The following is a 14,984-nucleotide window of genomic DNA, read 5'->3' on the forward strand; positions in this document are numbered from 1 at the left end:
AATGTTCATATTCTGCATATAAGCCTTCAGCTTTATTCTAAACATGTCACACTTTTAATGCTAGTAACTAAAACCAATAAGACAAATAACTGTATGTATATAATTTATGACAATATTTTACAGGCTCAATCCATCAGGCATACATGTTATTTTAGCTGCACATGTTTTAAATCAGCCAATTTTTAAAACTACTTTCAAGTGTGTGTTCTCTGATTTCCAAGGGGTAATAAGAAGCATGGTTTCAAGTGCATTATAACGTTAAGGTTAATTTAGCAGTCAATTTGTTTTGATTTCAACTCTTTAATTGCCGTTTGCCTAGGGGATAGTGATCCTAGAAGAATGTCAACTTCCAAAAGACACTTTGAAAAAACAAATACAATTTGCAGACCAAGCAACTTCATTAAATATTGCAAGGAACCCTCAGATTCCCCAAGAGAGTCAAGACCCTTTACCAGAACAGGATTTTGAAATGTCACCAAGTAGCCCTACACTGCTTCTTCGCAACATAGAGAAACAGGTAATGAGAAGAGCACAGTGTGAGTGGCATGAAATGACTTCTAAGTTACACTGTTTAAATAAATGTGCATCTCCTTGGGGTATGGGTTGTTAAAGTTGGCAATCTGACATTAAATACAATTAAAATACTTAGTATATGATTGGTATCTATTATATTATTGATGTAATTAAGATTATTTAAATATAATATGTAAGGTATTAATTAGTAATAGCCAGAGGATGATAACTCATTTATACTAGGGTGGAAAAATCTTTTTTTCAAACAAAATTGCTTATCACTGGACTTCTTTCACAGGGAAAGAACACTGCTTTCACCTAGTAAATCTGAATGATCAATGATTATTTGAATAATTTGTTGACAGATTTTTAGTGAAAGGTAATATTGGAATATGGGTGCTTTCATAAAGATGATCGTGTAAAGTGGAGTGAAACAATATACTTTTCTTCACTAATATTTGTGCAAATAAATGATCATGTAAATAGAAAGTTGAGTAAGTTCCTAATAAATTTTCACTATCTCAAATATGATCTCAAACATATGAGATTTATTGGGCTGAAGTGGGATGGTTGTTAGGGTAAATCTAAGTAAGGGTTGGTGGTAATGTTGTTTCTCTGGGCCACGTGTTCAGACATATCTGACCAGTGACCTCCAGTGGCTTAGAATATTTTGGATGATATTTTTGGAGGCAGAAAAGAGAAGAGCATGTCAGTGTTTCAGACTGGAAAATAGACACTCTGTACATTTCTTTGCATGAATAAACCAATAAATGCTTGATTACTGGATAAAGAATTGATGTGTATTATTAATTTTGAATATGAGCTTCAATCTAAAAATGAGTAGTAATTTTAAATATAAAGTCATTAAGTATGCATTATTTTTCAAGAAAATAAATGGTGAAAACATTTCAAGGCATTTTTCAAAAAAGATTTTTTGAAGAATTCAAATTTTAGATTTAGTATTCTTGAATCTTATTATTTCTAATAGCATGTCATTAGTTTCATACAAATGAAGAGTTTAAAAATAATTATTTCATATACCCCTGTATAGTAGAATATCTTACATTAATAAAATGATGAAATAGGTCTATGGATTTTTAAAAATGTAGTCACACAATATGAAGTGAGAAAACCAAGTTTTAGGAAATTGATGTGTCATGATTTAATTCAAAGGGAGGGTGTGTGCATGCGCACACATGTTGTATATACACTAACGCTCACATGTGCTCAAACACTTACTGTAGATGTATGGATATACACCAAAATAATAGCAATGGCTTTCTCTATGCATGTGATTACAGGTGATATTCTTTTGATTTTTTAAACCTCTCCCTGCTTTCCTTTTTTAAATAATGAACATAGACTATATATGTAATTAATAGTTGTCATTTTTTTTGGTACAGTTTCTATTGGTGTGCTCTGTGTTTATTAGTTATTTCAGATGATTGTTTTGAGAATTATTTAATATTCATTACACATTACAAACATAGTACATATATTTAAGCTTAGGATAAAGGGAAATTTTAGATACCTAAAAAAAACCTAGATAATTTTGAATTAGAAAAAATAGTAAGAAACAAAGTAGCATGAAAGTCCAGCCTGAATTTGAATCAGAGCTCCATTTCTTATCAACTTTATAATCCTTGGTCAAGTGGCTTAATCTTTCTTTGCTTGGATTTCCTCATCTGTAATTGACCTTATATATTGTATTATCAGAAGTTCTAATATTATGTACTTTGCAGGTTAGTTGTAACAATTAGAAATATTCTAGTGGCTAATACAGTGCCTGGCACATAGTACACACCTAGTAAATTACAGCTAGGATTTTTGTTATTAATTTTGCTGCCTCAAAGGAAGTATTTAGATGCTGTTAGCTGACTTCAAATGTTTTAGAGAACAGGATGAGTAGATAAAGGAACTGTAACAAAAAAGGATATGAAAAAGGAGTAGTACTTTAAAGTGTAAATTTACATGTAAGAAATAAAAATATGAGTAGCTGTCTAAATCATTTTTGTAGTTTAAAATACATGTATAAGGGTGGGCAAAAGTAGGTTTTACAATAGTTTGTATCAAAAGTAATATAATTATTATTAAATAATAATACAAGAATAAACTGTTTCACATACCCACTTCTGTAAACCTACTTTTTGCCCAAACCTGTATTTACAATAAAATATGAACATTTACTTGTTCCATGAGAAATTAAGCATTTAATAGACACTAAAAGGCTGTTGATTTAACTCACATTTCTTGCTTAGCAGTTGACTGTTTTCTTGCAGAGTGCACAGTTGACTGAAATCATCAACAGTTTGATTGCCCCTCTCAACTTGTCCCCAACTTCATCACCCCTCTCCTCCAAATCCTGTAGCCATAAATGTCTGGCCAATGGCATTTCCAGGAGGTAGGTATCAATGGGATAGATTTGCTTCCAAATTTGCCTTCACGTATTTTTTTATTTTGTTTTGTTTTGTTCTGTTGTTTTTTAAGTATTACAGCTTTTTTTCTTTCTTAAGCACTATTAGAGTACTATCAGTAGACCATAGATATATTTTTAGATAACATGAAACATATATAATTAAGGTAAGTATAAATCTGAGAACAAGGGAGACAGCTTTCCAGGAAGTTTTATAATGTTTCTATAAAAAGAAAAACAGTGATACCATATGCTACAGATTACTGCTTTATTTAATACATCTTCCATTTGGTACATTTTATATTCTTAAGCTCCACAGTGCCCTTATAATGCATTTTAAGACAAAAGATTCTAGATATGGTTTGGGTATAGAAGAATGATAAATAGTCATAAAATTCAAGTAAGGTTTACACAGCCATTTTGTGTCTCAGTATTATAAGGTGAATTTTTTTCTAGATGTAATTAATATAATTCCTAGAACAGTAACAATTTATTATGTTACATGATATATAAATATACAAAATCCTGATTGTTTTGAGGAATAGCATTTGTACTTTTATTTTGCTTACTTTTCTCTTTGAGTTTTTCCTTTCAAAGATGAAATTATAATTAAAGATATTAATAGAATATAGTTTTGTTGCTTCATCTACTATTTTTCCAATAATAATGTTCAATAATGTGGACATCTTTGCTTTAACCACTATAGAGGACTAAGTATAATTGAGTGTTGGGAAATTTTTATATTAATAATTGTATGATTATTAATAAAATTTTTAAATATAGCTTGAAAGGAATATTTAGACTATGGTGAAAATTATGTTAAATGGCTATCACATTCTTAATGAGACTTGTGAATCTAAACCAAGTCTTAACATGGAAATGCTATTATTTGATTTTTAGTTCTAACTTATTTTAAAAGTCTAATATTTAATACTTTTACAGTTTTATATATACTGGGTCATTAGTTTTTTTTATTAGTTTTGGTTTACTTTTTTGTTGACTTTATATTCATTCCTCGTATCACTTATGATTCACTTTGAAAGTAAAAGTTCTCACATGTTACTCACATAATGCCATAAGAAAACTATGGTATATTTATTTATAAGAACATATCCTAATTAAGAAATCGTAATTACAAGTTGAGCCATTAAATACTATCAAATTGATGTATGTGCATTGATGTATGTGCATTGTGATATGGGCCTATTTTAGGTAATATTTTATTTACTTAACTAGGTATTACACATATACTTAGGTATGTGTGTGAATGTGTGTACATTTTAACTTACTTGCCTGTATAACTGGTCATTCATTTACAAAGTATTCATTGCATAACTATTTATTTTATGCTATATAGTCAACCTCCTAGGGATACAAAGATAAAGAAGATGAAGATATTACTTTTAAATTACTTGTACTCTAGTAGGTGAACCATGTAATTATTTAAAATATCATACAGTCATAATGGAATTATGTGACTTATTTGAATATTTTATTTTTAACAGTTGTCATAGTTGAAAAAGATACTTAGTAAAGATACATATATCCAAATGAAAGAAATGTAACATTGGCTATGTTTACGAAATCATACTTTCTCAGCTTTGTCTAATAGTTAAAATGGCCTTGTTGAAATCAGGAGGTAATTGCCATCTTTCCTGATGTCAAGCAATTGTTCTTATAAACTATTTAGAAGGTTTATTTTAGAGAGTTTTTTTGACAGGTTCAAAGCCTACTAAAATCCTTTGTTTAAAAGAATGAAAAGCAGAGAAAAATTGGTTCTTTATTTTTTGAAATGTGCTGATATGTGATTTAATTAATCTTACTAATTTTACTTAGTAATTTATGTTTAGCAACAATCAACATTTTTTCAAAATTATGTAAAACATTTCTTTCAGAAAGAATTTATTTTCATATTTGTTATCAAAATATTATGTTTCCCTTCAAGGAAAGATTGTTTTATTCTCTAACATTTGCTAGAAAATAAAATATAGCTACTTTTCATCAAAGAGAAGGTGAGCAAATTTTAAACCTTTGTTGCCAGATAACCAGCAAACTGCTGTATGAAACAAAAGATTTGGGATATACTCCTGGTCTTAGCATTTTTGTAAAACTTCTATTTGTGATAATATATGCCATAAAATATATACCATAAAAACAAATCTATTTAACAAGGAACATTGAAACTGGAGTATATTTCAGACAAGACAGTAAAAACTGAATGAAAAGCAGAAAATTTTGAGAAGATGTTGTGTTTGTGTCAGATGCCAGAGAAAGGTGCTAAAAAGTGTCTCTTGGTTAGTCAGGTATAATTGAGACCTTAGCGAGAGCAGTGCAGTGGCATGCTGGAGAAAGCAGTAAGAGCTGGTTAATAAAGATGAGGATGGAGATGAAGTAGAGAGAAGGAATTGAGATTATACTTTCACGGCTGCTTGACTGTAGACTATAAAGTAGAATGGATGTACAAGGTCAAGTAAGGTATTTATTTTTCTTTTTGAGATGGGAGAAATGTAAGTAACTTTATTAAAATAAAGGGAAGGGAAAGAGCTAGAGATGGAGAATGTAAAACTACATATCACAAAGTTATGATAAAGGGACCTTATGACAGGAGAAGATATATATTCTTCAGGGTGGCATGGAAGAGATTAAGATAGGTGTAGAGGTAGTTGTTTATAAAGTGGTTATAGCCCAGTTAAGAGTGGGAAATGGAGTTGGAGGAGTTAGGCAAACATTTGGATAGACATTAACAAGTGAAACACTATTTCTTCTTTTTGTACTTCCCACCCACCACCTTTTATTGTAGCATGGGCAGCCCATCCCTGGAGAATGATATTATGTGGTTTCTAAGGGTTTTTTTAAACCCCTAAATAATACTTAATTTATATTGGTAAAACTAGTTATAAATGCGTAGTAGTGAAAAATCTACAAATTTAACAGATTATTTTACCTTATTGACATTTGGGGATAATTACCATAGATTTTGAAAATGAATTGAAGAGATAGTCATATAATAATATGAAAAAGCTTTATTTAAAGGTATCTATGTTGAAACAATGTAAAATTTATCTATTTATGAGCCTTTTGACCCTGTGAGTAATGTCGAATTGAGGCCTAGTTTTGTTTCTTGTATCTTGCTATTTTTCCAGTATGTTGTTACTGTTTTCTTTATATATAATTATATATGAAGAAAATGTCTTTCATACTCAAAGCTTTTCAAGAGTAACAGCTCAGTCTGTTTAATAGTATTCAGACTTGACACAAAGCACTTTCTGAAGATGTCCCTGTTAAGCATATGAACACTATTCATTTTGTGTATTTAAGTAAATGTGAAGGTAAGAAAATTCATCATTTGAATAAAACTGTTCAAACTTCTGGTAAAATGTATGTAACATAAAGTTTACCATTTTAACCATTTTTAAGTTTAATGGCATTAAGTACATTCATGTTGTTGTGCAACAATGACATTCATCTTGAGAAATTTTTTCATCTTCCTGAAATGAAACACCCATAAAACATTAACTTCCCATTGTTCCTTATTTCCAGTCCTTGGCAACCCCCATGCTACTTTATGTCTGTATGAATTTGACTAGGTGCCTCATGTAAGTGAAATCACATAGTGACCAGCTTGCTTCACTTAGTATAATGTCATCAAGGTTAATGCATATTACAGCATGTGTTAACATTCCCTTTCTTTTTAAGGTTGAATAGTCTATTTTATGTTTAGACCACATTTTGATTTTTCATTGATCCTTGGATGAACATTCAGGTTGCTTTCACCTTTTGACTATTATGAATACAAATACTTGTATAAGTCCCCATTTTTTAATTTTTTGGATATATACCCTGACATGGAATTGTTGGATTGTATAAGAATATTTTATTGTTTATTTTGAAAATGAGAAATTATTGAATGTTGTTAATGATATTTCTAAGCCACCAGCTCAGAAAAACCAAGCATTCGGAAAACTAAGCAAAGCACAGCAATCTCATTTTGTCTGAGGCCAGATTCTGAAATAATTAAGATTTTGACAGCTTCTCAGATAGAGAGAAATCAAAGCTAAGTCCAGAAAAATCAAATGAAATTTTAATAGTTTGTGGGTTTAGAGGAAGCATGGCCTTGCCTGTGGGAGATTAAATGAAATTCTTCCCATATTTAGCTAGGACCACCCTCCTCCAAGGCTACACCCTTGCAGTAAACGTAATCAGAAAGTAAACTATTTCTCTTGCCCCACCCTTTGGGTACCACTGGGAAGATTTGCCTCGCTGTTGAGCAAAGCAGAAGATAAAAGAAAAAAGAAAACCTGCCTTTGAGATGCTCTGACCATGGTACGGACTTTCACATGGAGTTTTCAGTCCAAATTTGCATCATGGAGTCATCCAAAGAGTCCCTAGTTTAAAAATGATTTAGATGGCAGAGGCAAATGCAGACTCTCTCTGGAGGAAAGAACCTTCTTTCTTAGCCCCAGGAAATTATCAGGAATAATTTTTCAAGGTCAGTGATTAGCACACAGTAACATATAATCAAACATGTGAGGAAACAGAGTAATAAGACTGAGAATAAAGAGTAAATAACAGCAAAAACAGATTATAAAGTTTTCAGATATTAGAATTGTGAAACACTGATTATTTAAAAAACAGTACTTGTTCTGATTTTAGAAATTAAAAGTAAGCTTGAAAATGTCTTCAGGAAGGAAACTATAAAAACAACATAGCAAACATTTGAAAAGGAGCCAAATAAGACTTCTAAAAATATTGAAATATTGAAATTAAAAGCTTAGTTACTGAGTTTGGCAGCAACGTGGACACAATTGAAGAGAGAATCTGTAATGTAGAAGATAGATTAGAAGAAAATTCCAGAATGAAGGAACAGAGATAAAACATTGGAAAATACAAGAGTCATTTGAAAAGTGGAGACCATATTGAGCAGGTCTAATATGAGACTCAATTTGAGAACTGGAAGATGAGATAGAGAAGGAAGCAAGGGCAGTAGTTGAGGTTCTGGCTGAAAATTGCCTATTTAATGAAAGACACCAAATTCAGGAAGCTAAACCAGATTTGCTAAGGAGGACAAATAAAAAGAAATCTACCATTAGAAATATAGAGAAAACATGGCGGGGGGAGACCATTGGAACATCTAAAAGCAACAATGGAGGCCAGGGAAGAGGAAGACATTGCCTTAATTGAAGCCATGATTTGACTGACAGCTGACTTCTCAAGAGTAGTAATTGGAGCCAGAGTACAGTGGAATTGTATCTTCCTTGTGTCAAAAATAAATAAATAAATAAATAAATAAATAAATAAATAAAATACCGTCTACCTAGAAAATTACCCAGAAAAAACATCTTTTAATTTTGAATATGAAACAAATGTTTTCAGACAAATTAAAATGGAGAGAGTTTATCTAGTAGACTCTAGTTAATGATAACCATAAAGGATATGCTCTAGGCAATAGAAAGGAATGACCCCAGACAGGTCATTGAGGTGTAAAAAGAAATACAATGGTAAATAATTATATGGGTATATGTGAACAAACAGTAGTAAAATATGTTTAACGGGGTTAAAAAAAGAAGTCCATGGTAACGATAGCATATACATCAGGAGGAAGATAATGAATCTAAATTGTTCTCAGGACATTGAATTATTCAGGAGGCTGCTAAAAGTATGGATTTAACTTTCTATCATTCTAAGTTAAGTATGAAGAGAATGTTCATGTGGGGGAAGAAGCTTCTTAGGTGCTGATAATGTTTCTTGACCTGAATTGTGTTTATGGGAGAAGTAAGGTGAGATATTACATTATCATATTTACAAGTTAAACATGAGATAAATATTTTATGTATTTATTTGTACGTATTATCTTATATCTTACAATGTAAAGTTAAGAAAAATTTGGTACAAATTATATACTTCCAAAAAGATTAACTAGAAAGTACAATGGTTGTCATAGTTCTGAAAATGTATTTAAGTGACATTATTCACCCTAAACTTGTGAGCACAATTTGACTTGTCCCACATTGTTAAAATTATAACCATAGAATATCAAAATTTTAAGACAAGTAGGAATATGACATTTAATTTGTTGAAAGATAAACAAAGAATTAAATCTCAATATGTTACCATAAAATTTGGTGATAAAAACTTATCTAGTTGTTCATTTTATAACCCTTGCCATTGTCTTTTTCTGTTAAATTTGTCTTAATCTAGGATGTCTGTTCTGTCTTCTAATGAAAGCATTTGAACATACTTGTGGAAAACAAATGAATGGCTAAAAAAAAAGGATCAGTAGCTATAGTGTATTTCTTTAAGTTTTTTTTTTATTCTTGTTCTATTACAGTTGTCCCAATATTTCCCCCTTTGCCCTCCTCTACCCAGCCCACCCCCTACCCCCACAGTCAATCCCCATACTGTTGTCCATGTTCACAGGTCATGCATACATGGTCTTTGACTACTCCCTTCCCCTTCTTTTCACCATTCCCCTCACCCCCTTTCCTCTGGCAACTATCAGACTGTTCCCTGTTTCCATGTCTTGGTTCTGTTCTGCTCATTAATTTATTTTGGTCATTAGATTCCTCTAATAAACGAGATCATATGGTATTTATCTCTCACGGACTGGTTTATTTCACTTAACGTAGTGCTCTCCAGTTCCATCCATGCTGTCACAAAGAGTAGGAATTCCTTCTTTTTTCTTTCTGCTGGGTAGTATTACATTGTGTAGTTGTACCACTGTGTTAGTCCATTCATTTACTGATGGGCACTTAGACTGTTTCCAGTGCTTGGCTATTGTAAATAGCGCTGGTATGAACAATGGTTGCATAGGTTCTTTTCCGCTAGTGTATTTTTAATGCCCCAACAACTTGAAAAGTACTCATATATTCAGTTGTAAGTTTTGAGGCACATACTCAACTAAAATGTGTAAATTAGTACAAATGTCAAACTAATAATAGCAGTACGAGAATAGGAAGTTGCAGAATATTTGTAGATATAGACAAAAAGTATGTTTAAGAGTAACAGGAAGTTTAGTAATTTACTATGATAAATAATATATATATTTGCTTTATACATTTTTAAAGTCATTGTGGTGTCCAAATATTTATAGTCTCTCTGTTTCAAAGATTTCATAAAGTCTTAACCAACATTTAACAATCATTCAGTCTCCATTCTAATCCAGTTTCTATCTACAGTCATATTATCTTAAAAGATACTTGTTGGGTCTATTAAAATATAGTATACAACTCAACAGGTCATTGACTAAAAATTAGTGTATGTCTTGCATAACCAGATATGGTTATCATACAGTAGACATGCAGTATATGTTTGTGTAAGAAGTAAATGAGATAGTCTATATAAAACTCTTAGAACAATGCCTACCACATAGAAAAAGCCTAAAAATATTAGCCATTGATATTTTTATGTAATGACATAATATGTGTTAAAGTTGTAGATGTGGTTCGTTATTTCTTTCTTATATTGGGCAGTATACTAGTCATTGATATAAAACTGTTGTTACTTTTTAAAATAAATGCTGCAAAGTGGCCTGGATTAAGATAAAGATTTGAGGGCATGTAAAGACTTATGGGCCAGCTATAACTGAAGACATTCATCATACAGGTATGAGTCACATCTGGAAGATGTAAAGTTACTATCTTGTCTTTGGTCTGCTTAGTTTGTATGGAGTTCTGTAATTAAATCAAGTACTCTAAAATTCAGTGTGAACACACTTACACTACTGGGCTTTATTCGCATACTACCTAAAACATATCTCTCGAAAGACCATCTTGGGGTATTTAATCTCTTCCTCCACCTCCCCACAAATTTTTAATTTTTGTTTATTGTAATCAATTACTGTTTTTAATACATAATTCAGTAGCTTTAGGGTAACTTGCGGTTATAGGAGTACACACTATACATTTTGTTGTTGTGGACATTTAGTGACCTTAAGCAAGTCATTATTCTCTTACATCTCACTTCTTTATCTTTAAATTTCCTGGAACACAAATATTCCTAGTGCTAATATTCTTCAGGTAAATGTTTATTTTTGAGGAATTTCATTTTTTCGAATAAGTGAAAAATAAAAACATGAAGGTTCAATACAGTCTACAATGTATATATCTTGTCACATCACTGTTGTGGTTTGCTTTCGATGTAATAATTTTATGTGAGCTTAAATCAAGAGAAATAGTGAATAGAGAGAAATTACCCAACATGTGCTAGAATCCTTAAGAACAATCTAGATGGTATTATGGAAAGACATACCCAAGACAGTAGAAAGAATGATGATTCATTTCAAGTGCAAAAAACTTTGAAATAAACCCTTTAGAAAGTATTGTTTGAGTAAAATATATTACACATTGCTTCTTGGGTGATACTGATTTAATTCCTTTTCTTTTTGATAACTCAGATTTATCACTATGACCACATCCTCAGGACCTATTAAGATTAATAGTTGTATATCTGTAAAATAATTTACTTAATAGTTAACAAATACCTACCTAATGACTTCAGTGTGCAGGCATTGGATTGGACATCGTGGAGGTGTGTGTGTGTGCGTGTGTGCGTGTGTGTATATATCTTTCCATACATACATACTGCATATATGATGTTAGACAACAACAAAAATTGGGATGTGGTCTGTGTCCTCGTAGCACAGTCTAGTTAGGGAGAAATGATATCAACCTAATAATTACACAAATAAATATAATTGTATACCCTGATCAAGTGCTATGAAGAAAAGTTAAAAGAGTGTCACTGTGGAATTAGATCTGAGATCAGTCCCTACTTTGCCACTTGGTAGGCTTGTGATCTTGGGCAACTTTATACATCACAATTAAAAGGAGAACATTCTGCTTCCTGGCTTGTGAGGATCAAGTGAGATAACAATTGTGGTATTTTATTTATTTTTTTACTTATTTATTACCTGTCTTCCTGAATGAAATGTAAACTTCGTAAGAGTAGGACATTCTTTTGTCCGTCTTATTAATTGCTGTTTTCCTAGCATCTAGATTAGTAAGAGTCATATCATGAACATGAATAAGTATTTGTTGAGTGAATGAAAGACCTTTCAGGATTTCTTGCAGGTAATTAGCATTCCATATTTGTTTCTTCTTCCTCATGGATTGATACTTTAGTTGTTGCTCTCTTGACTGCTTCCTGCAGTCCTGCTTCCTCTCATCTAATTTAACTCTGGACAAGAAAATCAGATGGCCAAAGTGGTAGGTGTATTAGTAGTATAGTTGAGACATTCTCTAGTAAGAGAGAAGCCCTCTCTGAATAGCAACAAGAATGAGCTTTCGTGCATGGGCTTACTGAGATCTTTTTAGGGTATTTAAAAGGCTTTTGCAATTCCAGCTGCATTCTGTATAGTTGAGATTGCTAGATAAGTAATCTCGTAAGTGAAGTTCACTTAAAGCCTATATAGTCTAGCCTTACATCACATTATATTGTAATTTTTGTGTATAAGTAGGTTAGAAGAAATTTACGTTTTGAATTTTTAAAGTTTGGTCACCTATTCTGTATATTATTTTTTTAGTGAACCACTTAGAATTTACCATTTAATAAAATTTATAAAAGTATTTAAGGCCAGTTTTTTAATATCCTAATGGTACTTTCTCACAATGTCTAAAGTAAATTCGCTTGGTTAATTGTTTTACAGGGCACCTGTTTGTCCACTTGTTATTCATTGATTCCCACCCCCATCTTATTTAGAGGCAATCTTTCAGAAGTCAGAATCTTTTTTTTTTTTTAAGCTTTGTTAATCTTGGCAGCAGTCATCAGGATGAGTCACCAGGAATGGTTCATCTGAACAAATTAAGTCTTCAAACAAATGAAGCTTTATACTTTATCATCATAGAGATGGTTATTGGTTTTTAGATCTTGTACTCAAATGAAGATAAAATGTTGTAAATGGATTTGTTTACCCCATGGGGCATTATCTCTGAGAAAGTGAATTTCTACTTGAAATAATGTCTTGATTTTTATTGTTGTTGTTGATGTTTGTTTTGCTTTAATGAGTCCCAGAATACAATATGAAATTAAATTTCAGCAAATCACTGCCATGCTATTTATTTCCACTAATGGCAGTTATCTCATGAAATGCAGTCATTCTTTCTAATTAGGTACCCTAACTGAAAAACTGGCAGATTAATCACATATCATGTAATTCTTTTACCCTCATAATATTTTACAGTCACTTCTAAGATATAAGAAAATATTGTTAGCAGCATATTCCAGGCTGACGTGTTCAACATAATCTTAGGTGACTATGAATAACTTTTCATATTAGCTAGATGTACGTGACACCAGTAAGGAAATAAAACTTTCCCTTCTGTGTTTTTAAAGTGATGGCAGTAGGAATTATTTTCTTTTGTAAACATTTGCTTTCCCTTTTTACTTCTATTAATATAACTCTAAAGCCTAATATTATAGGGGATATTTAAATAAATTGTTATAAAACCACTGGATAGAATGCAGTGTAACTATTAAAAAATTATGTGCATGGAAAGTACGTAATCACATGTGAACATGCTTATTTTAGAATGTTAAGGGGGAAAATCAGGATAACAGACTCAGTGTACAGTATGATTTTATATTTCGAAGAGACTTGAAGGCTATAAACCAAAATTTTATTGAAAGCTGTGTTTGTATGTATAAGGTGATGGGATTTTGAAAAACATTTTAGTTTTCATGTTTTTTAAGTTTTTTGTTTACAGATTTCTGTAAAATGAAAAACAGTAATTACTAAAACAGAGTCCCAATTTAAATTATGTAAATCTCATATGTCAGAAAACAGCTCAGAGGTTACACTGAAGAATCTGAACTGTATCTCCCAAACTATATAGTAGCTAGAAATATTTGACAATATGTCTCATTTCTCAGAAAAATATAACTGTTTTATGGGCTTCCTGTGGAAGTCCCACATGAAGTGAAGAGGCAGATAGCACTGCAATAGTGGTTCTCTTTTTCTCTCTACCTTTTATTATGGAAAACCTTAATGTATAGAAAGCATAGTAAAGTGAATTCATGTATTTCCAGCATTTACAGTTCTCAAGATTTTGCTAATTCATTTCAGCTATTTCCCTTCCTGACACAATTTTCTCTATGGACTTTATAAAAGCAAACCTATCAGTTATTTTAATTGTAAATACTTCTGTATATTTCTTTGATAAGCTTTTTAAACATTCCATCATGTAATCATGTGCTTATTATTCTTACGGTATGTAAGAGCCATAATTTGTTGTTATCATGAAATTCTGTATCCATATTCAAATTATCCCAGTTGTCTCAAAATTGTCTTTTTATGGTTAATTTGTTAGAATCAGAATCCAAAGAAAGTCCGTATTACATTTGGTTATTATGTTTCTGAAGTCTTTTATTCTCTTTTAGCTACTATTGAAGTCCCTTAACACAAAAAAAGACTAATTTCTGGATGACGTTTTTTTTGTTTTCTTCTTATAAAAATAGTGTCAGCTTATTGTAGGAAAACTAGAAAATCGCAAAATGCTAAGAATAAAATGGGAATCACTTATATTGCTCAGTATGTATTTCCTTCCTATTATTTTTATAATTGCAATCTATTGGAATTTTGTATCTTATTTTAATATGATACCTGAATTATCTGAAGCTTTTTATACTTAAAATATTTTTTCCATTTTTGTGGCTGCATTAAGATGTGCCTTCATTTTTTAGAAGAGGTATATGCCTGAATTTTTTAGAGCGACCACATCTAATTTAGAATGCCATTTTACAGTATACATTAACACATTTTCTTATTGCTAGATTTAAAGAGACTTGTAGTTTTGAGTAAGGGGTGTAGTTCCGTTACTTAATATCCAAGGGAGGGGAAATAGCCTAGTCAAGGCTCTGTTTCTCTATACAAAAGTAATGCCTGGTTGTTGATCTATTAGTCATTTGAAAGAGGTATTTATTTTTACCACTTGGAGAGTAAGTAATGCCGCTAGTGGGCCATTTTAGTAAGTTTATGTAAGTTTGATTTGATAAATTTCTTTAAAATTGGTTACTATCATCCTAACCTTCACTGAATTACTTGAGTCTATGATGAATTTATTTC

The 14,984-nt window shown here is 31.3% G+C and overlaps 1 protein-coding gene across 4 annotated transcripts in view; it reads left to right on the top strand.

Annotated features, from left to right (window-relative positions):
* Positions 1-14,984, top strand: part of KANSL1L (KAT8 regulatory NSL complex subunit 1 like) — a 113,678-nt gene that overhangs the window by 45,971 nt on the left and 52,723 nt on the right. For all 4 annotated transcript variants that reach the window (XM_045855422.1, XM_045855405.1, XM_045855413.1 and 1 more), the window contains 2 exons: positions 320-517; positions 2,793-2,914. In XM_045855422.1, coding sequence (XP_045711378.1) covers positions 320-517; positions 2,793-2,914 — 320 coding nt within the window. The remainder of the gene's footprint in view (positions 1-319; positions 518-2,792; positions 2,915-14,984) is intronic.

This window comes from Phyllostomus hastatus, unplaced genomic scaffold (genome assembly GCF_019186645.2).
Source record: "Phyllostomus hastatus isolate PE091 unplaced genomic scaffold, TTU_PhHast_1.1 phas_contig_137, whole genome shotgun sequence".
Taxonomy (NCBI): domain Eukaryota; kingdom Metazoa; phylum Chordata; class Mammalia; order Chiroptera; family Phyllostomidae; genus Phyllostomus; species Phyllostomus hastatus.